The sequence below is a fragment of the Myxine glutinosa genome, chromosome 7 (assembly GCF_964187855.1).
Source record: "Myxine glutinosa chromosome 7, kmMyxGlut1.1, whole genome shotgun sequence".
NCBI lineage: Eukaryota > Metazoa > Chordata > Myxini > Myxiniformes > Myxinidae > Myxine > Myxine glutinosa.
In genome coordinates, this window is record NC_136267.1 from 78,807,977 (window position 1) to 78,830,396 (window position 22,420).

Below are 22,420 nucleotides of genomic sequence, written 5' to 3' on the forward strand. Positions count from 1 at the left end.
ATAGTATTCTGAATCTTCATCAATGATCTCACTGACTATCTGGAAAATCCTCTTTATCTGTTTGCTGATGACTCCACTCTCTGCTGTGACTTCCCTCATCCTTCTGACAGACAGGCAGCAGTCTCTTCCCTCTCATCAAACCTTGACAATCACAAACTGGTCAAACACTTGGATCATATCTTTCAATACCGAGAAATTACACACACTCACTCTCCCGATCCAAAATAACCATTCGGCAAACCCTCCCTTCTAATTTTCCAACAACTGTCTTAAATGATTCAGTCACAGACTCTTGGGTCAGTCTGAGGCATGATCTCCCTTGGGCAAGCCACATTTGAAAGTTGGCCTCCAAAAGCCAGACGCCAAATGGACATCCTCTGTTGTGCAAAGTCCTTCCTTGGACTTTTCACGACACACCTGAGCTTCTATCCACCCACAAGGCTTTCATCTGCAGCTTGATGGAGTACTGCTCTCTCCTTTAGGCTAGCTCCCTTGCCTCATATCTTGCTCAGCTTGATGCCATGGAGACGAAGCCTTTCAAGATCATTGGAATCTCCTGCGATGAAGCTGAGGCTATATAGGCCGATCACTTCACCATCGCTGACAGGTTGCTGGTCTCTCTGGCTTATTCTGCCTCATTTCTGGACTTGCACCCTCTGCCCTCTCCATGTTCTGTCCTCCCCCGCACCCCACCCCCACAAGTGTCTGCTGGACGCACACGTTGCACCAGGAACCCCCTCATACAGTAAAAGTGCATAAATCCAGAACCATTGCTCACCTCCACTCATTTATTCCTCTTGTCCCACCTGTGGAACTGCCATGCACACTCTTTGATCCAATTATTCCCTCCGGGTCTTCAAAACAGCTGTTCACCACCATGTCAGGTCATTCCCCATTCAAAGTCATTATCTTTTCTACACCCGTTAAATCATGCCAAACGCCTCCCAAAAATTTGCTGATGTATCCATCTCACCGTTACCTGCATCCATTGTTTGTCCATCTCCGTCTACCTTCTCCCTTCACCCTGCTATTGGCGTTAACCCCTTTCTCCTGCTGTTCCCTTTGTTATGTTGTGTGCTCATCTGGTCTGTGCACTAACTCTTCCACAAGCCTAGATCTTGTATTCAGAAAAATTAAAAAGTCGAAAAAATAGTCAAAAATAAGTATGGCTTGCCCACTATGGAGGTAACATCAAAAAAAAACCTACGACTTTCATTGTTGCTTCCAATGGCGTCATCATTCTGCCAAATTTGCGCACAGCATGCGACCGCCACGCCAACCTGCACCCGACGCGTTTTGAGGGATCGTTTGAGCACCAAAACCATCACAGCAACTGGATTACCTTAATTGTGCCTTCCAGATTGATTGCAACCCCGCCCTTTTTCACTTTGATCTTGTGAAGGAAAAGCACAGATTAATTAATGACTAGTAACGGATTTCCCTGCCAATAAATCACATATTGTCCTCGCAGCACAGCCACACAGTGAGTATGCTACTGTTCAGAAACAGGTAAGGACAAAATGTAAACAGGTAAGGACAAAATGTAAACGGGTAAGGACAAAATGTAAACGGGTAAGGACAAAATGTAAACAGGTAAGGACAAAATTGTTTGTATAAAAAGGTGAGGTTACATGAAGGCCAAGGACGTTATAACTCGATGCAGAATTCTCAATGTGCATGGGATTTGAAGGTGCAAATTCAATTCCAAAGGTGGTGTGTGGAGAACGTGCTTGGTCCGGCACACAAGTCACTGTGAGACCAAGCCCTGCGCGAGACAGCAGCGGGGTCCGAATGGGACCCCGGACAGAGCCGGGAGTGATCATGGGGGAGCAGATCCACGCGCGGTGTGCACCGTACAGGTCTCTTTGATGATTTATTTTTGTCTCGTATTCTTCTGTGTCCCGAATGTCAAGAAGCTAATTCACCTCTGGGTGCAAGATCTTGACAATCTTTTTGACCGGGCTACAACTTGTAACATCGATCCACTGTTGCAATTAATATGCCAGTCATTATTATTACCCATGTTGTTGTTGTTACTGTTGTTGTTGTTGTTGTTGTTGTTGTTGTTGTTGTTGTATTATAACCCATGGTGTTGCATTTGGGTCCGTTTGTTTGTTACTTGCAAAATCGAAAATTTTCCAAGTATATTGGCCGGTTGTGTTTGTTAATCTGCCTGGGTCTGTCTGTCTGTCTGTCACTTGCCTACACGTCACAATTCCAAACCAATCGTCGTGAAACTTCACCAAGTTGTGGAGGTCGTCACAATTGAGAAGCCTATTTATTTTGAGGTCAAAGGTAATCTTGAGGTCGAATTTCTAAAATCGCCATTTTTCATCCGATCGACTTGAAAATTGAACAGCATTTGTATATTGAGTAAATAAATTGGTAAAGCAACTATTTTTAAGAGTTCAAAAGGTCAAAGGTCAACTCAAGGTCAAACTTCCAAAATCATAAATTTTCAAATTGATATATGTGGGAAAATTACATGCCCATACCAGGAATCGAACCCAGGTCCTCTGGAAAACCGTACCAGTGCTCTGCCATCTGAGCAATCAGAGCGACCCTGAAAAAGCATGCAATTTTCCCACACATATGATTGCCACTCTCTTTTCGTCAATGCTTCCAGGGCACTTGCTGCCAACCATAGAAGCACCAACGGCCTGAACACGAGAGGGTATTCCTCCAATGGGGGGACAAATCCATGTCCTCTATTAATAAACACCACTGGGGGCGTAGTGAAGCAATTGGATTAATGAACAGGATCAAATAATTAAATTGATATATGTGAGAAAAGTACATGCCCATACCAGGAATCGAACCCAGGTCCCCTGGAAAACCGTACCAGTGCTCTGCCATCTGAGATATCTGGGTGACCGTGACTGAGCATGCAATTTTCCCACACATATCAACAAATCATCAATGTTCATCTGAAAAATCATCACTTTTCATCTTATTAACTTGAAAATTAAACAGCAATTACATAGTGCATCACTGAATTGGGAAATCAACTATTTTAAGGTCAAAGGTCACTCTAGGTCACACTTCTAATATCATCAATTTCCATCTCAAAAAGCGTCACTTTTCATCCTATTGACCCGAGCTTCGATCAAGATCATCAATTTTAATATTGATGAAATGGACAATTTGATGGATCAATGGCAAACTTTTGAGGGGGGGGCGGGGGGGCTAATTTACATAAGTATTCAACCCCCTGAGTCAATACTTACGTAGAAGTGATTACAGCTTCGAGTCTTCTTGGGTATGTCTGTATGAGCTTTTCTCATCTGGATTTGGGGAGTTGCTCCCATTCTCCCATTCTTCCTTGCAGATTTGCTCAAGCTCAGTCAAGTTGAATGGGGAGCATCAGTGAACAGCAATCTTGAGGGCTTTCCACAGATTCTCAATGGGATTCAAGTCTGGGCTTTGGCTGGGCCACTGAAAGCTGTTCACATTCTTATTCTTAAGCCATTCCAGTGTTGATTTGACTGTGTTCTTGGGGTCATTGGCCTGGTAGAAGGTAAATCTTCACCGTAGTCTATGGTCTTTTTTCACTCTGCATCAGGTTCTCCTCAAGGATTTTCCTGTGTTGCAAGTCTCCTAGTCTCTGCCTCTGAAAAGCATCCCCATAACATGATGCTGCCACTACCATGCTTCATGGTAGGGATAATGTTAGATGGGTGATGAGCTGTGCTCGGTTTCCACCAGACATAGCACCTAGCACTCAGACCAATGAGTTAAATTTTCATCTCATCAGTCTACAGAATATTTTGACTCATGCTCTGAGTCTTTCACATGCCTTTTTTGCAAACTCCAGGTATGCTGTCATGTGCGTCCTGTCTGGCCACTCTCCCATAAACCCTAGCTCTGTGAAGTGCTGTAGAGACTGTTGTCCTTCTGGCAGGTTCTCACTTCTTAGCAGAGGAACTCTGTAGTTCTGTCAGAGTAGTCATTGGGTACTTGGTCACCTCCCTGGCCAAGGTCCTTCTTGGCCAGTTGCTCAGTTTGGTCAGACGGCCAGCTCTCGGAAGAGTCTTGGTAGTTGTCCCAAGGATGATCAAAGGAAATTGGATGCACCTGAGTTCAATTTGGAGTGTCATAGCAAACGGGTTGAATACTTGTTGAATAAAGACATTTCTGCTTTTCATTTGTAATTATTTTGTAAGAGTTTCTTAAAAAAGAAATCCATTGACATTATGGGGTATTATTTGTAGATCAGTGACAAAAAAAATCTCACTTTAATCCATTTAAATTCAGGCTGGAACACAACAAAATGTGAAAAAGTTAAGGGGTTTAAATACTTTCTGAAGGCAGTGTATCTCGTACTTTCAATACAGTCTGGCATTCTGCCTTGCTCTTCAAACTGTTTGCCTGTGGCATCCAAGGCCAATTCCACACATGGCTCACTGACTTCCTCTAATCTCATAGCCAATGTGTGTCTCACAAAGGTGTGGCCTCTATCATCTCCTCTCCCTGTCAAGGCTGGAGCGCCCCAAAGCAGTGCTCTGGGCACAGTCCTATTCCTGATCTTCATCAATGATCTCTCTGACTCGCCCCCCCCTCCCCTCCCCACACTTCGCCCACTCCGGGTTTCTGCTGAGCGCCCATGGTCCACCATCAATCCCCTTCTGGCAAAACTCACTAAATCCAGGATCACTGCTCACCTCCACTTTTTCATTCTTTTTTCCCCAACTGTGTGGAATGAACTTCCACATTCTTTCCAATCTCATTCTTCCTTCCAGGTTTTCAAAACAGCTGTTCACCACCATCTCAGATCATCCCCAATCCCAAACCATGATCCTTTCTACCCTCATTAGCACCCTCTTTCCCCAAGCCCTCCTCCTTCTATATGTCGTTTTTCTTTCCTGCCCCCCATTCCTTCCCACACCCATTGTGTGTCCAAGTCTGCCTCTATCTTGTCCTTCAACTCTGCTGTTGGTACCAAATTGTGTGTCCAACCCCTCAATCTCTCTATTGTTCCTTTTGTCCTGTTACGTCCTGATCCGTTCATTGTACTAGCTCTTCCATGAGCCTTGACTGTACATACAAAAAAAACCCGTGCCCCATGCCATCCCACCACCCTTAGGTTCTCCACGAGCCTCAACCTTGTATTTAAAAAGAGTACTAGTAGTAGTGGTTATGATACAATCCTCTGCAGCCCCAATTTATATAGTAATGTCATCAACAAAAAGGCCTTGGATATTCAGCTAAAAGGAAATATTTGAGGCAAAAAGAGTAGAAATGTACCGGTTGGAGGAAATATTGCACATCTTGCTGAACCTCTTAGTTGACATTTTCCTCGGTGACCTTGGTAATAAGGCTGAGTTGCATCGGTTATTTCCCCCTTCTTGAGGAATAGGAAAATGGCACCTCAAATATATATTCTTTTCTGGACCAATGGGGCCAGCGTTGGTCAAATTTGAATGAGTTACAAAGATTGAAAAAAACCATGCGCTCAACAATCTCAATTTGTGATTTACAAGAACGGAAATCCAAACATGTCAAAGCTTGTAGCTGAGCCGGTTCAAGTCACATAAACGGCAGTAAATAGTTCTTATTCACCAGACTCAGCAACCGTAACGCCACAGTATATTAAACATAACGGCCGGGACGTGTGCTCAAGATGTGCGTGGATCAATGATTGAAGGCAGACACCATCATAACGATACATTCGTTCACTTACTGCACCGAGTGATATTGCTAATAACCAAGCTTCTGTGACATCATAGTGCCAATGCAAAGAGCATCTCGGCTTTCCTTTTGTATTGTTCCCTCTTCTGTTCCTTCTGCTTCGCAAACCTTCACATTCCCTCTCTCTCTCCCAACAACCAAATCATTCCCTTGTGCCATCGACGCAGTGCAGGCAATGGTCGACTAGGACCTCAGATTCACTCAAATATTTTGATGCAAACAACAAGCCGTCTTGACAATTCGAAGACCAAGTGTTAAGCAACGAACTATCTTTCACATCCCCTTTCTTCAATTTTCTTTTAACTCTTCTCTATTTTGCTGACATTGGCACACACACACAAACATTGCCACACATATAGACCATTCCCCCATTATTTATGTTGAAACTTTCAACAATAAAAATAGTTCTAGAAGTCAGATGCATGTGCAGGCATTCGCAAAACTGGAAATGAGTGTTCCATGACTTTTGGTGGGATAATGTAGATGAAAAGAAGAACAAAAGATTGCATGGCCAAGAAAGTTCAGGAAAGAACATGCACAAAATAGATAGTGATGGACAAACTCGAGGAAGTGAAGGCACCACGAACTCTGCTAATCAATTAGTGGTAAAGCTCAGATCTAACATTTTGACCATCAAATAAGTATTCTTCATTATTCAGAACTATGCAGGCAATGTATGCTAGTACTTAAATACCCTCTGGAGAGGGGGGAAAGTAGGGATGGAGGGGGATAAGGGAATGTTTAGAGGAGAGGGGAGGGGTCACATGCCTACAAATAGGTGCTGAGACATGTCATAAGACACCCTCTCCCTCTTTTCTTCTGGGGACACAAACTACTTGGCAGCATCGCCTGCCTAGCCCTGGAAGACCATTCAATGGTCGAAAGTAAAGACCTGAGCCTATGCCCAGGTAATGCTAACGTTGGCCCTGTCTATTTTATCCTCAAGTACGCACTCTCTCAACTACAAGTTGTTCTTGCTGAATATTGATTTCTGGAAAACCACAAATAAGGATGTAGTCATCCTCTACTTTTCAAACAAAAGGGAGCTGGATTATATTTTTTTCTGAGAACGATAAACAATCAATGGAGTCGTAATCCCAATATAATCACCCATTGCCTTTAGGAACCATTCCTTACCAACGATGAGGCCAAACAATATGCAAAGCATCCTGGGATGAACCAATCGGCTCAGCTGGTCTCAAACCGCGGCTTCTCAAATCCTTAGAGACCGCCAAATCACCTTCTGGTTCTCGTTCCTGGGCCAAAACATCTTCCTCATCTTTTGCGTTTTCTTGCATGTGCAGAACATCTGGCGGAAAACTAAACAATAAAGAAGGAATCAAACAACATTCTACGACAACTACTAAAATAACATTCTTGTACTCTAATATCAATCCATTTTATAGTTGTGTCACCTCCTATAGGTCCGATCGACAACAACATTTCCTTTCTCCCTTGCCATTGAAAATTTGTACTCATTGCTCACTAGGACTTGCTTACCCACACATCCACCGGTTGACATTTCATACGAGCTCCTTAGTTGGATTCCAATAGCAAAATGGGGGCAGGAGGATAAAATAGTGCCATGACAATTAAACGACTATTGCTAAAACCTCTGAATAATATCACTAATCTGCTGGCTACAGTTACAAAACCTGGCTGGCTCGAGTTTCCACAACCAAGCTACATCATGAAAACACCATCATTGGACAAACAACTACACATAATAATTAAACTCTCTTTTTTTGCATACAAAGTCAAGGCTCGTGGAGGAGCTAGAACACCCCTCTCCATCCCCAACCACCTCCCCTTCCTCACTGTCCCTCTACCCTCTCCACCCCATGCTAACAGAATGTATGAGCTGTCATCATAAAATAAATAGATTGAGAAGGAAAAAAGCAAAAATTGTGGAAATTCCTACCTGGGAAGAGCAGGGAAAACTATGGGAAAGGGTAGGACATGGCATTTGGGCCGGACAGCCTCGGTCAGGTCTTTGGGAATGTAGTCGGGAATTAGCTTCATGAATGAGTAGATAGATGAGAGAAAAGACTCCATGTTGTAGTGCGAGTTGAAGGCAACCACGTTGGCAACAAGGCTTCCACAGTCCAAGGAGGGGGTCAGGATGGGGTGGAAGCAAAACAGGGCATCAGTGCACTCAGAAAAATGAGACCAGCTGGGTTGAACTGTGCATGCTTAGTGGGAACCAGAAAACAAATTTGGAAACAAATCAGGCAGAAAATGCGTAGCATACAGGGCTTAGGTTAACCACAGTCGAACTGCTGGGGTTAACATCGAGGTTAATCTCTTGGGTTATTGCAAGCTGTGATTTAGGTGTATGAATTAAATGCGATATCAGCGTTTAAGTTGCATCAACCAAAGAGGCTTTGAACTTTTGAAGTGTGCGCTGGAAAATTGGACGACTGCATTCCAGTGGAAATATATATGTATATCTGGGATGGCAATGGCAAACCACCCAGTATAACCCTTGCCAAGCATCAAAATTTGTACAGAAAGCACGTCATCTCCTCTCCTAATATTTATGTCTAAAACAGCTTATTCCATAATCCTCTTTTAATACTTTATCGTTTGTAATCTGTGCTTTTCATAGTTGCGGCCTTGCAAGTTTTGCGGCGGTGTTTTAGAGAGAACGGTCCCAGTTCAGATTTAGCTGAGACAAGCCCCTGTGGAGCACACATGTGCACAGGCCGCCAGAGCATAGATAGGAAGGGAAGGTCATGCTCCCTCCAGGTTTTGACCTGGAGTGCTAAAATAACTAGAACGTCACTCTTCGACGTGACGACATCGACTGATATGCCTCCGCCCACATTATTGCATCATTATAATACTTGTATTAAGTTTGATTTAAATCCATTCAGCTGTGCCCAAGTTAGCACATTTTTACCTGATATGACCTCTGACCTTTGCCCTATTGCCCCCAAAATGTAATCATTTTATGTTTACATCATTATACATACCTGTACCAAGTTTTAATTGAAATCCCTTCAGCTGTTCACAAGTTCTCACATTTTTACCTGACATGACCTCTGACCTCTGACCTTTGGCCTTTGACCTCAGGACAATCAAAATCTAATCAGTTAATCTTTACATCATTATGCATATCTGTACCAAGTTTAAATTAGATCCCTTTAGCCATTCTCAAGTTATAGACCTATTACAGACTTTGATCTTTGACCTATTGACCCCAAATTCTAATCATTCAATCTTTACATCATTATACATACCCGTACCAAATTTGAATTTGATCACTTCAGCCATTCTCAAGTTATAGACCTATTACAGAATTGACCTTTGACCCCAAAATTGAATCATTTAATCTTTACAATATTATACATACCTGTACCAAGTTTTAATTAGATCACTTCAACCGTTCTCAAGTTATAGTGCGAGTACGTTTATTAATTGTGTGCCGTTGGAACATGAGTCCATCCATTAATTACGTACTGTTTAAATGCAAGTACTTCCATGGATTATGAACTAATGCAATGCGAGTATGTCTATTAATTACATTTCATTGGAACGTGATTACATCTACTAATTACGTACCATTAGAACGTATATCCATTAAATACATACTAAGGCAATCTGAGTAGATCTATTAATTATGTACTATTGGAGCATAAGCAATATGTATGTGAAATACATACAATTTGGGTGCGAGTACATCTACTAATTATGTACTACTTACGTATTGGAACGTATTAATTACATATAATTATGTATTAGTTACGTCTATTACTAATTACGCGACACAAAACTACACAAATGCCGCATGAGGGTCTCAAATCTCTGGTTGCTCTTTCTTGTTCTACTTGTCTTCACCCAATGAAGCACAATGTTATGGTCGTATAATGTGAGATTCCAACTTGGCTGTGAATCAAACCCAAGGCTAATACCTAGCATGTTCTAACGTGTGCAAATACACACGTGTGCCACAAAGCGTATTCGTATACACATACATCATTCTGAACAACTTTGGTCGCATGTATCCTTAGGCAAATCGAAATGCAAATGCCCAAATAAACTTTTGTATTGGAAAAAAATATATAGTGACCAGTTATAGGCTTTTTAAAGATTACTATTAAGAGAGTGAGGTGGGAGAGATAATTTGGAAAAAAAAGTTATAAAAGGAAGAGAAGGAATGAAGACAGGGGGGAAAAAAGGATAATTTTGGATTGTGGAATGAGGATGGAACCACCTTTAGAAGCCATTTTTCCCGACAGGGTAGGGGTTGGCCTTTTTCGGGCACCGTGGTCCCCTTTTTGAAGCAATGTTTTATGGCCAGATACCCTTCCTGCCACCAAACCTGTTAGTCGCCTCTTGCGACCCACAGGGAATTACCAGTGAACTGGTGCTCAATTTGCCGACCTCGGAAGGATGACAGGCTGAGTCAACCCCCCTGGCGTTAATTCAGCGATCGACCGGGATTCGAACCCGGGATCCTAGGATCCCAAGCCGGCACCCTAACCGCTAAGCCAACACCAGGCTTTGTGGAATGAGGATGGAAAGAAGGAAATTAGGAAGTAAGGAAAGGGGATATCAAAGGACAATGGGGGCGATGAGTGGGGTGGTACAAAACGCTGCCATTTTGGTGCAAATAACATGAATATGGACCCTATATGTTCCGTACACAAAAAGCCGCACACAAAATTATGATCCTGGTAGGGCAGCATAATGCACTAACATACCAAGAAATGACCTGGTTGTATCCATACTGGAAGTCTCGCTCACGAGCATTCCGAACTGGATAGACCAGCTGATTCTCATGAAAATAAAGGACCTTGTGAAGAGCAGCTAAATCTGGACGCAGGGCCAAGAGTTCGGCCAGGTTGAGAACGGAGCTGGTGAACAGCACGCTGCACCAGGGACAAAAAGACACAGCCAGGCATTGGCGATGAGAGGAAGCATGATACAAAGTATTTTTCGACGTGCGTATACAACCAAAGTAACATGCTCCTTTGTACCGGTAGTGCTCGCTTTTAGGGATGCTTTGGGAAAAACACAAAGCAGAGGTGCGGGCGCGCCAGTGCCACTTCTTGGCCGGCAATGAGTACAGCACACAATTCTTTCCGAACTCGGACACAAGCAGATCCACCAGCTGCCTAGGAGAGATCGAATGCAGGGCCAGAGCACAGGTAAAAGGAAAACAGCAACCAACATGTTATGAGCGCCAAGCAACGTGAATACATGTAGTATGTCATCAATCATGTTAAGTCGACCCTGAAGGTATAAGATGTACGCATGTCTATAAACCTGATGTTTGTGAGAGGTTTTAACCCTCTGTCGGAGAGTAATAGTTTAACTCGGCTTCATTTATCAAAAGTGTGGAGCTAATCTCAATAAACACTGCGAGAAGAAGTATATAGGTGATTTTATCAGTAGTTTTAGTGAGCTATTTGTCATTCAGGTGAGGGTAAAAAATTTCTGAATTATACTCTTTCCACCCCAAATTTTGGGTAATGTACAAGGTAGATGTTGCTTTGAGTGCTCCCTTCCTTTGTGTATTCAAATTATTACAAAACAAGTTCAAAAGAATAGTTTAACCGATGTACTGTGCAGTATAATGGAGCAAGTGTATGTATGTACTGCATGTACCATTTACTCCTCCGACAGGATTTGACTTCGGAAGCTGAAACTTTCAGGCATTAATGAGGGCACCCTGAGGTTGTGCATGTGCAAGTTTCGTTTGATTCAAGCAGGTTTTGATTTTTTTTTTTAAATCGTCAATCTTGGCCATTTCCTTCCTTTGGAGGGAGGGCGGATGCAATTGGAATTATCCGAGCTATTCAATTACAATGTATTAAATATGCACATAAACAGTACGCATGTTTTCTCTTCATATATGTAACCCAGTTAAATTATATTTTTGGGAGTGATCGAGGCAGTGGTCTGTTGCCTATAAACCACCTTTAGAGGCCATTTTTCCCCGCAAGCGGAAGCGGAAGCGGGGGTTGGCCTTTTTCGGGAACTGTGGTTGTTGTTGTTTTTCGGTCCCCTTTTTGAAGCAATGTTTTACGGCTGCCCTTCCTGACGGATCCTTCCTGACGGCCTTCCTTTACGGATGCCCTTCCTGACGCCAACCCTTTTTGTCGCCTTTAACGACAAGCAGGGAATTACCAGTGAACTGGTACTCAATTTGCCGACCTCGGAAGGATGACAGGCTGAGTCAACCCCCCTGGTGTTAATTCAGCGATTGACCGGTTGAGCGGTTGCCTATACACCACCTAAATAAAGGGATGTGTCAAGGAACATACTTAGTTGCCCATAGCGTGGGTAGTCTGCTTTGTTATTAAAGGTACTATTAATAATCATAAAGATAATAACATGACCCCCTGGCAGTTAGGGAGCGGGTGCTTCTAATCTTACTATAATTCACCAAATGTCTGCCTGTCTGTTCCCAGGTACCGCAAAAACGGCTGAACCAATCGCAACGAAATTTTCGGTGGGTAATCCTGGGACCCCCTGGAGTAAAATAGGCCATATTGTTTGTCCAATTTTTTCCAAATTTTTCCAATTTCCCAATTTTCCAGTTTTTCCAAACACGATGGAATAATATTTACCGATATGAGCAGTGATGTGGCTTTTATTGAAATTCTACAAATACTGTTTAGATTTTGATGATTTGCATGTGATATGATTTAACGGGTGTTTATATAAATCGTTTAAAAAAAAAAAAGCCTTAAATTTCTGATATTTTGCCTTTTCATTTGGGCCTCCCAATTGAAGCCCCGCCCTTAGGGCGGGTATCGTTGTAGCAGATATAATATGGTGAAGAAAGGAATTTTTATTTTATGTCTCAACATCTTGATGTTGGCAGATCAGTTAATTTCCATTTGGTTATTTTACATCAAACTGCTTTTGGTTTAAAGCACCCTCTGAATGTATGTATGGTGGAGAATTATATTGGTCTGGAACCATCTTCTTCAAGCCTGCAGCTATAGTATTGTTACAGACACGACTTTGATGTTAAGGTGGGCCGAGCGGAATGGCCGTCGTGTCCGCACAAATTACCCGATTGTACTCGAACGTTGACGAAGCCGCGCCACGCTGGCTCAATAAGGAAAAAGAAGACACACGGCTGAATTATAATGACAGACACCAGGGATACGGTTCTCAAGACCTCCGGAGGAGATTATATTCGTGCGGAAGGTCAGATTACAGGGACGAGAGGTATATCACAGAAAGACAGGCACTTAGACACACTCTTATATTAACCCCGGACAGACGACAGACAAACGGGACAACGGCTGACTCACACGGGGGTTGATGGCAGGAAAGCGGGTATCGATGGCTCCAGGTCCTCCTGGGCTCGGGGCAGGATCAACACGGTTCGGTCCAGAGATGCGGGGAGGTCTCGTCGCAGCGCTCAGAGGTGACGTTCTTTCTCAGGCGGGGCTTTCTCAGGCCTCTCCAAACTCAGGCGCATCTGTTTCAGCGCTCGCAGGTCCGTCTTTCTCCAGCTGGGGGCGAATCTCTCGTCACATCCGGCGCGTGGCCGCGTATATCCGGCGGGGAGTGACACGCCCTCGGCTCGCCAGCTCCGCCTCGTGGAATCGGCACGTTGCTTCTCATTGGGTGCGTGCGGGGGGTTTACCAGGCTCCGCCCTTGACGAGGAGCTGACAAGGAGCCCCTTCGTGGTAACCCCGTGGAGCGCATGGTCTGGAGCGCATCGTCTGGAGCGCATTGTCGATGGCGGCGAACCGAGCCGGTGGGAGGACGCACACTTCCCCCCGCGCAGCGCCGTGCCCCTCTGTTGTTGTAGACGGGGAAGAAGATGGGAGGAGGTATGGGAAAGGTCCTAAACTCACTACTGATGCCATATAATCACATTCTGGTGCAACGAAGAGTCATGATTAATGGAGACGAGGCCTTAACTGACATAGACTAAGAATAACTAGGAAGATGTCCGAAAGTTGTCTACGTGTGGTGCGGTGGACCTGGGCACGACATTTAATGGGGGAATAAGGGGAAGGTCGGCTCTACTGATTGTTATTTACATGCAATGGGACTAGGGAATGGGGGATTGGGGAAAGTTGGGGAGTATTGGAGAAAATAGGGGAATATTTACAAGCGGATATGGAGGCCAAATTCCATATTCGCAACATTGCACCCTTCTCTACCCTCGGGGCGTCCCGACCCGATAAATTTTTACCTACTTTAGTGTGGCACGCAATGTAGTTCCCTCTACTATTAACTCTACCCTGAGTGCGACAGTTTTACAGATATTCACCAATGAGTAAATATGTCCCCCTGCGACGTTGCACCCTTCTCCTCACAGAAACACACCCACAGGATAACCGAATCCGGAAAGAATTCTCAAACTAAACATACAGCCGGTAGGGAGCATTATTTACAAGATTACGCTGATATCTACACTACGATCCAGGACCTGTCTTTGGAGGAACACATGCAGATGTTATGCATAGAGAGAGCGCGCTTGCCAACATCGATACACCAACCCACGAGTGCTCTGTGGCCGACGGCCTTTAATAACGTGCAGAGCACCCTTCCCGAGCATCAAAAGCACCACCCCACCACCAATCGGTGCAGTCACCATTGTTCATTGGAATAAAAATAAATTCGACAACCCCTAACCCTGCAGGTGTCTCTTGCTCTTCTTGTGGTGCACTTGGTGTTAACTAAAAGTGGTTCACCTGTATGGCATAGGTGCCACGTTGACCCATAGGTCCATCCCCGGGTGGTGCTTGGCCGCAAACGAACTGCGGTCCATTGTGGGTGGCCACAAACATTGCGGTCCATATGGTGTATCGATCCCGGCAGCAAACAGCGAAAGTGCAGGCCCACAACTGCGCAGCCAGCACCTCTCTCTCCTCTCTCTCTACCCCAAAGCCAGATCCTCGGAGGTGGGAGACAAAAGAAGCAGACAAGTGAGTAAGGTGGTAAGGGCGCAAAAGTGCACGCAATGTAAGGTGATGCACACTGGGGGCACATGGGAACCAGGTGAGACAGGTACGTTCCTATCGTACGCCCCCCCCCCCCACCAGGTAACCTACATGGCCCCTCCCTTACCCCTTACTGTATCCACACAACACAACACTACCCATAAACATCTACTTTACAAATCAACAAACATCCCTACTGTCTTCCCCGTTCCTCCCATATACCAAATTCGTCTTCTCTCCCTCCTAACCAATCAAATTTGCCATTTTCAACTCTCATCAAAATTTGCCATCTCCAACTCAACATCATAATTTGCCATTACCAATTCATCATCAGTCCCTCCTAGGGAGGGAGAGATGGAATCACCCAATGTCTCATCCACGTCGTGATGCGTCTCACAAATCCACACAGCGATTCATCTCCTGCAACAAAACAAAGAAAACACAGGTGTGGAGTCATCATCATCACCACAGGTAAGTGGCTGCGTATGGTGCGACAGGTTCTTCAATCCTAACTATTTCCTAAATGACTTTAACAACTTTACACTACCCGGGGTCTTTCTCCGGCCAAACCATTGGCCCTCTTACTCTATGGGTTCTAAAAACCAATTCCCATTGGCCAACCTGTGGTGCTTTTCAATTTGGGGTCTCACTCCCCCGATTCATCTCCCGGTGCCCTCGCACAATTTCTGGGCTGCGGCGTGTACCTCTCCCAGTGGGTCTACCCACCTGCACACCTCCACCACTGCAGTTGCCTCCGAGCTTACCTGCTCCTCACCCTAACCTAACTACCTGGGGAAGGCCCTCTGGCTCTCTCCCCACTCCGTGCCCTCTCTGGCACTGGGCTGCCCGATCCACACCCGGGATCCTCAGGCACCCACTCACAACTACCGGCTCCCAGAGCCCACCTGCGGCCTCACCTGGCCGACATCCTCACAGTGGTGGAGTGCCCAACCAACTACACACACTAACAGGCTACACGCCCAGCCATTTCCACAACACTAATGCACCCATTCACAACACCATTCTGCAACCGCACCACAAATGCCAATATCCAACCACAATTTACCTGCACCCTCTACCTAACACTTACACTACCCGCCCCGGGTACTCGTGAAAGGGGTCCACTCTTCCCCCATCCACACCTTCGCACCATGCACACCGCTCCGTACCACTCACTCCAACTCTCTCCACACACCTGTACCTGCACACCTGTGCTCTCACACCTGGTGCCACCTGCACCCTTCTCTCCCCAAGCGCATTCGCGCTGATCCACACACTCACTACTCATACACTGCTCCACACACCTGTCCAGTTGCACACCTGTGCAATCACACCTGTTCAATTCTCACAAACACGGCATCATCTCAGCTAACTACTCCCTTCTGAAACTTGCGCTTCCCAGTCGTCCCTTTAAACTATTGCGCTCCCTCGTCATTATCATCCATACTAATCTACCTGCGTCCCCACTACAGGTATCAGTCACTAACTAATCTTAACGTCACCTAATGTCATCTTCTAGGGCCCTACACACAATATCCTAACCCACCCGGGCTAGTTTCCACTGCCATACACCCCATAAGCTATTGCTCCTTTGCCCCCACATGGGAAGGGTGGCAGGGATGCCATCCCACCACATCGGGGGTCTCTCACTACCAATTTTGCACATCAAATTTCAACAAATTAAAAATTTGGCCAATCACTACCCATCATCTGCCAATCACTACTGCCAATCCCTTGCCAATCATCAAATTTTGTTTTTCTCTAATTTTGGGTCCAAAACACTAACCTCATCACCCAGTCGACTCACTAATACCTCTCGGTGCGCCAATCCCTGTCCAAAGCCCGGCTTCGTAAAGCCAAGCAATGGATGCTGGTTGTTTTGTGCCAGCGGCTGGATGCGTCCGGCACTCGGTGCAGGGACGGGGGCTTACCCGTGCCGAGATCCCACGCACCATCTCGGCGTGGAGCCATCCAATGTCCCGATCTCGACCTGCCGGACTGCCTCAACAAAAAGTGGTCGCCATGACGACCCTTCCTATCCAGCCGCCCGCTCCGCCTAGTGGAGCACGGACGCGGCCGTTCAAAGCGAGGCCCAGCACGCACCGAGGGCCCGATTCGGCTATAAGTCGTTCTAAACTCTACCCCGTCTAACGTCGATGCTTCACCTGGACGCTTACACCCCGCAGCCCGTTCCTTGCTCACACATCCAGCCGTTTCCATGCCCCTCGTACCTTTCCTTACACACCTCGGTACACCCATTCCACTCACAGCCTTGGTCACACACCTGACCACCGAACACTGTGGCACACATTCGTTGCTCGCACACCTCACCAATACACCGCTTCGCACCCCCTCCTCGGTCACCTCCTCCGTGACAATCACAGGTGTGCCCTCATTCGCACACCCAACCACGTGCCTCACCACCAACTCCAGCGTGCATTCCCACTCACGCTCTACCATTCCAGGTGTGCATCCTTCCATCCCAGGTGTACATCCTCGCTCACCTGTCACAACTAACTCACGCTCCATGTCACTCTCACTACTTTCACCTCCATTCCTGACAGCGCACTCACCCTTACTCTTGACAGCGCACTCTTTCCTCATGCACTTGTCCGTCACACACCTTTCTCGCGCACACTCTCCCGTTACACCCTCTGTAACACTCACCACAGGTGGACACTCTTCCTTACTTCTGACAGCGCACTCTTTCCTCATGCACCTGTCCGTCACACACCTTTCTCGCGCACACCCTCTGTAACACTCACCACAGGTGTGCATTCTTCCTTGCCTTTGACAGCGCACTCTTTCCTCATGCACCTGTCCATCACACACCTTTCTCGCGCACACTCTCCAGTTACACCCTCTGTAACACTCACCACACCGCGCTTCCCTGTGCCCCCTCGCACACGCGCTTCGACCAACTCACTCTTGACGGCACACTCACTCCTCGGCGTGCACTTTTTCCTCACACACCCCAGAGTCGGACTTTCTCGCACACCTCCTTTTTCGCACACCAGACCTGTCGCACACTTCACCAACGGCCTCTCACGAACACCCGGGTCCATCTCGACCCCCAAGCTTATTAAATCCCCTGGCGCATCATACGCACGACCATATTGGTCACCACTTACACCGGGTCCTCTTCCTCTTCGCTTCTCCTCCATCACCTGCGAATCCCTCATCCGGTTAACGAGCACATCACGATCCAAACACAGACTTTGGACCAATTCTTTTACTTCCTCCTTTATCTCTTTCTTATCCTCTCTCCGTCGCTTCTTAATTTCGCTCACCCCTTCTTCCACTTCTTCTAATTTGTGCTTCACCTCTTTTATTCCCCGGTACGTCTCCTCAAGCTCATCCTCTAAGGCTACCTTGACCGTTTCCATGTGCGTCCTCACCTGCCGGTCCTTCGTCTCCATTACCTCTACCACCTTGTCCATTTTCCTCGTCAGGTCCTCATGTACCGTCTGGCACTCTTTTTTAATTACCCCTACGTCCTTTTTCATCTCTTTCTGTGTCGATTTTAAACCCTCTATTACCGCTGTGTTCTTCTTTACCTGGTCCCCCAACTCCTTTTGTCCCACTGTCAGTTGTTCTACTCCCAGCGTCAACTCCTCTATACCACCTTGCAATTTTACAGTCCCCTTTCTCACCTCTTTCTCCATGCGCTCCTTACAGTGCCTCACCTCCTCGCGCACTCCTCCGACCTCCTCACTCACTCCTCTTCTGATCTCCTCTCCCATCACTTGCATCTCCTGCCCAGATGCCACCCTCATCTGCTCCATTTCCTCCCTGTGAGCATCCAGTTTGGTTTCTACCCCCATTCTGACCCCCTCTATCTGCTGCTCCATTTGTTTAACTTCCCTTTCCGCTTGGTCCCTCATGTCCCTCAATTTGCCTTCCATACTGTTTTCTAACCCCTCTAACCCATTTTTCACTCCCTCTATCTGATTCTCCTGGGCAGCCATTCTATTTTCTACCCCCTCTAACCCCTTTTGCATCCCTTCCATTTGATTCTCTTGAGCGGCCATTCTGTTTTCTACCCCCGTTAACCCATGTTTCACCTCTTTTATCCCGTTGTCTAACCCCTCAAATTTCTTTTCTAATCCCTCACCGGTACCCCTCATTTGGCCCTCTAATCGCCCACTATCAACCCTCATTTGCTCACTCTGAGCATCCATCCGGTTCCCCAATTGGTTACTCTGCAGTTTGAGGGACGCCTGCATTTGCGCCATAAATTGCTCCATGAGGACCTGCATCTGGGCCATCCCTCCCACTTGTGCAGCGGGTGCGGCCGCCGTAGCTATGTGCGAGGCGCCATTTCGCGCGTCTGCTACCCCCGCTGTTTCGCTCTCCTCACGTGTCTCAATTTGGTCCTGGACCGACCCTGCTTCACTCTCCCCTACCGGACCCCAGCCGTCTTGATCCGCCATAGCGCGACTTGCAAAATTCGAGTTTCGTAAAACAAATCCAAATTTTCTTTTTTTTTTCGTTATAATTTCGGCGAGCGCAGTAACCGCGGGACCGCGCTCCGAATCGATTCGGTCGAGCGCCGTACGCGCTCCGAATCGATTTTCCCTCCCAAAATTTGGGCCTAACTAATTTAGTCCCGGGTCCGAATCTCACTCCTCGACACCAATTGTTACTCTAATAGTACAATTGGTGTTCCAAAATTTGGGCTAAATAAATTTAGTCCCAGGTTCGAATCCAACTCCTGACAACCAATTGTTACAGACACGACTTTGATGTTAAGGTGGGCCGAGCGGAATGGCCGTCGTGTCCGCACAAATTACCCGATTGTACTCGAACGTTGACGAAGCCGCGCCACGCTGGCTCAATAAGGAAAAAGAAGACACACGGCTGAATTATAATGACAGACACCAGGGATACGGTTCTCAAGACCTCCGGAGGAGATTATATTCGTGCGGAAGGTCAGATTACAGGGACGAGAGGTATATCACAGAAAGACAGGCACTTAGACACACTCTTATATTAACCCCGGACAGACGACAGACAAACGGGACAACGGCTGACTCACACGGGGGTTGATGGCAGGAAAGCGGGTATCGATGGCTCCAGGTCCTCCTGGGCTCGGGGCAGGATCAACACGGTTCGGTCCAGAGATGCGGGGAGGTCTCGTCGCAGCGCTCAGAGGTGACGTTCTTTCTCAGGCGGGGCTTTCTCAGGCCTCTCCAAACTCAGGCGCATCTGTTTCAGCGCTCGCAGGTCCGTCTTTCTCCAGCTGGGGGCGAATCTCTCGTCACATCCGGATCCGGCGCGTGGCCGCGTATATCCGGCGGGGAGTGACACGCCCTCGGCTCGCCAGCTCCGCCTCGTGGAATCGGCACGTTGCTTCTCATTGGGTGCGTGCGGGGGGTTTACCAGGCTCCGCCCTTGACGAGGAGCTGACAAGGAGCCCCTTCGTGGTAACCCCGTGGAGCGCATGGTCTGGAGCGCATCGTCTGGAGCGCATTGTCGATGGCGGCGAACCGAGCCGGTGGGAGGACGCACACTTCCCCCCGCGCAGCGCCGTGCCCCTCTGTTGTTGTAGACGGGGAAGAAGATGGGAGGAGGTATGGGAAAGGTCCTAAACTCACTACTGATGCCATATAATCACATTCTGGTGCAACGAAGAGTCATGATTAATGGAGACGAGGCCTTAACTGACATAGACTAAGAATAACTAGGAAGATGTCCGAAAGTTGTCTACGTGTGGTGCGGTGGACCTGGGCACGACATTTAATGGGGGAATAAGGGGAAGGTCGGCTCTACTGATTGTTATTTACATGCAATGGGACTAGGGAATGGGGGATTGGGGAAAGTTGGGGAGTATTGGAGAAAATAGGGGAATATTTACAAGCGGATATGGAGGCCAAATTCCATATTCGCAACAGTATGCATGTTTTGTTTAACATCCATCAGTCAACAATAGTCCAAAGTCCAAAGTCAATCCCTGGTGTTGGGCTAGCGGCTAGGGTGCCGGCTTAGGATCCTAGGATCCTGGGTTTGAATCCCGGTCAATCGCTGAATTAACGCCAGGGGGGTTGACTCAGCCTGTCATCCTTCCGAGGTCGGCAAATTGAGTACCAGTTCACTGGTAATTCCCTGCTTGTCGTTAAAGGCGGCAAAAAGGGTTGGCGTCAGGAAGGGCATCCAGCCGTAAAACATTGCTTCAAAAAGGGGACCGAAAAACAACAACAACCACGGTTCCCGAAAAAGGCCAACCCCCGCCTGCGGGGAAAAATGGCCTCTAAAGGTGTTTTTTTTTTTTTTTTTTAGTCAACAACTATCTCATCCCATTTGTTTCCCAGCTTCCAGTAGCAACCGCATTGAACCGAGTGCTTCCACCTGCTCTTTGGCTAGCCAGACAGTAGCAGTGGATATTACATACACACATGGAATAAACCAAAAATTGAGAGAATGGTACAACAGATATATGAATGGCAATTGTCAATCTTAATGTTATTAGCCCCCGTTGGACTTAGTCCAAAACGGGGGCTTATGAATTTGGTCTCATGAGTGAGTGCATGGCAGAATTTAGTACATTTAGTGCATTTTAGTGAGTGCATGGCAGAATGGAAAACTGAATAAACAAGCTATGTGAATTAAATCTGGGGGTCTATGCATGCCTATTGCCCATGGCATACCTGTGTGATCACTGACAGCATACCTGTGTGATCCACCACAAAAAGGCTCGATGAGTAATATGCTCATTGCACCACCTACAAAACGGAAACAACAAGAAAGAGCATTTAAGAGTGCAGTGCCTCATCATGATATTTGTCTACTCCACGTGATCCCTTTCACAAACTGGGGCGCTATATTAAAGTAGATCTACATGGACACACATTGGTATTCTTCAACCTCTACTCGCTTCCATTCTGGCTTTCTGCATAATTTTGGCACAGTGAAGCTCCTCCAATATATCCAGTGCCCTCCATAAGTATTAGAACACTGAAGTCAAATTTGTTATTATTGCTATATACTCAAGAAATTTGGATTTTAGATCAAAAGATGAACATGTGGCAAGAGTATGGAGAAGATCAGCTTTGTTTCTTGGTTTTTCTATATATTTATGTTTACCCTTGTAGAACAATAGCAATATTTATGTTCAGTCCCCCCATTTTAGGTAATGCAGACTAACTTCCTCTCCTGTCTTAGTCAACGTGTGGCTCTAAATGGAATTCTCTCATCTCCCCTTCCTGTCCAGGCTGGAGTTCCTCGTGACAGTGATCTGGGCCCTGTGTTTTTTGTAATCTTCATCAATGATCTTTCCGACTCTCTGGAAAATCATATATTTTTGCTGATGACTCCACCCTCTGCCGCTCCATCTCTCATCCCTCAGATTGACGGGCAGCAGCCTCTTCACTCTCTGCAGACCTGTCTCTCCAAAAAGACCATCTGGCAAACCCTCCCATCTACTTTCTCAACAATCCTTTCCAAGAAGTTATTTTACTCAAGCTTTTGGGTCTCACTATCTGCCATGATTGTTCCTTGGAAAATCACATTTCCAAGCTGGCCTCCAAAGCCAGTCACTGACTGGGCAATGGGCATCCTCCATCGTGTGAAGTTCTTCCTTGGCACTACTGAGCTGCTCATGACATACAAAGCAAAGCTTTCATCCATAGTTTGATGGAGTACTGCTGTCCCCTCTGGGCTGGTGCTCCTGCTTCACACCTAGCTCGGCTTCACGCTGTAGAAACCAAGGCTTTTAGAATCATTGGTATCTCCCGTGACGAAGGTGATTCTGAGAGTCTTTCGATCTCTAACCTCAGGTACGTTGGTGGACTTTCTGTCTTCTACTGACTCC

At 46.5% G+C, this 22,420-nt stretch overlaps 1 protein-coding gene across 2 annotated transcripts in view; it reads right to left on the minus strand.

Annotated features, from left to right (window-relative positions):
* Window positions 1-22,420, minus strand: part of QTMAN (queuosine-tRNA mannosyltransferase) — a 56,391-nt gene that overhangs the window by 27,026 nt on the left and 6,945 nt on the right. For both annotated transcript variants that reach the window (XM_068102477.2, XM_068102478.2), the window contains exons 2-6: window positions 21,281-21,332; window positions 10,671-10,808; window positions 10,395-10,562; window positions 7,610-7,783; window positions 6,826-7,008 (exon numbers count right to left, since the gene is read on the minus strand). In XM_068102477.2, coding sequence (XP_067958578.2) covers window positions 6,826-7,008; window positions 7,610-7,783; window positions 10,395-10,562; window positions 10,671-10,808; window positions 21,281-21,324 — 707 coding nt within the window. In that variant the 5' untranslated portion in view covers window positions 21,325-21,332. The remainder of the gene's footprint in view (window positions 1-6,825; window positions 7,009-7,609; window positions 7,784-10,394; window positions 10,563-10,670; window positions 10,809-21,280; window positions 21,333-22,420) is intronic.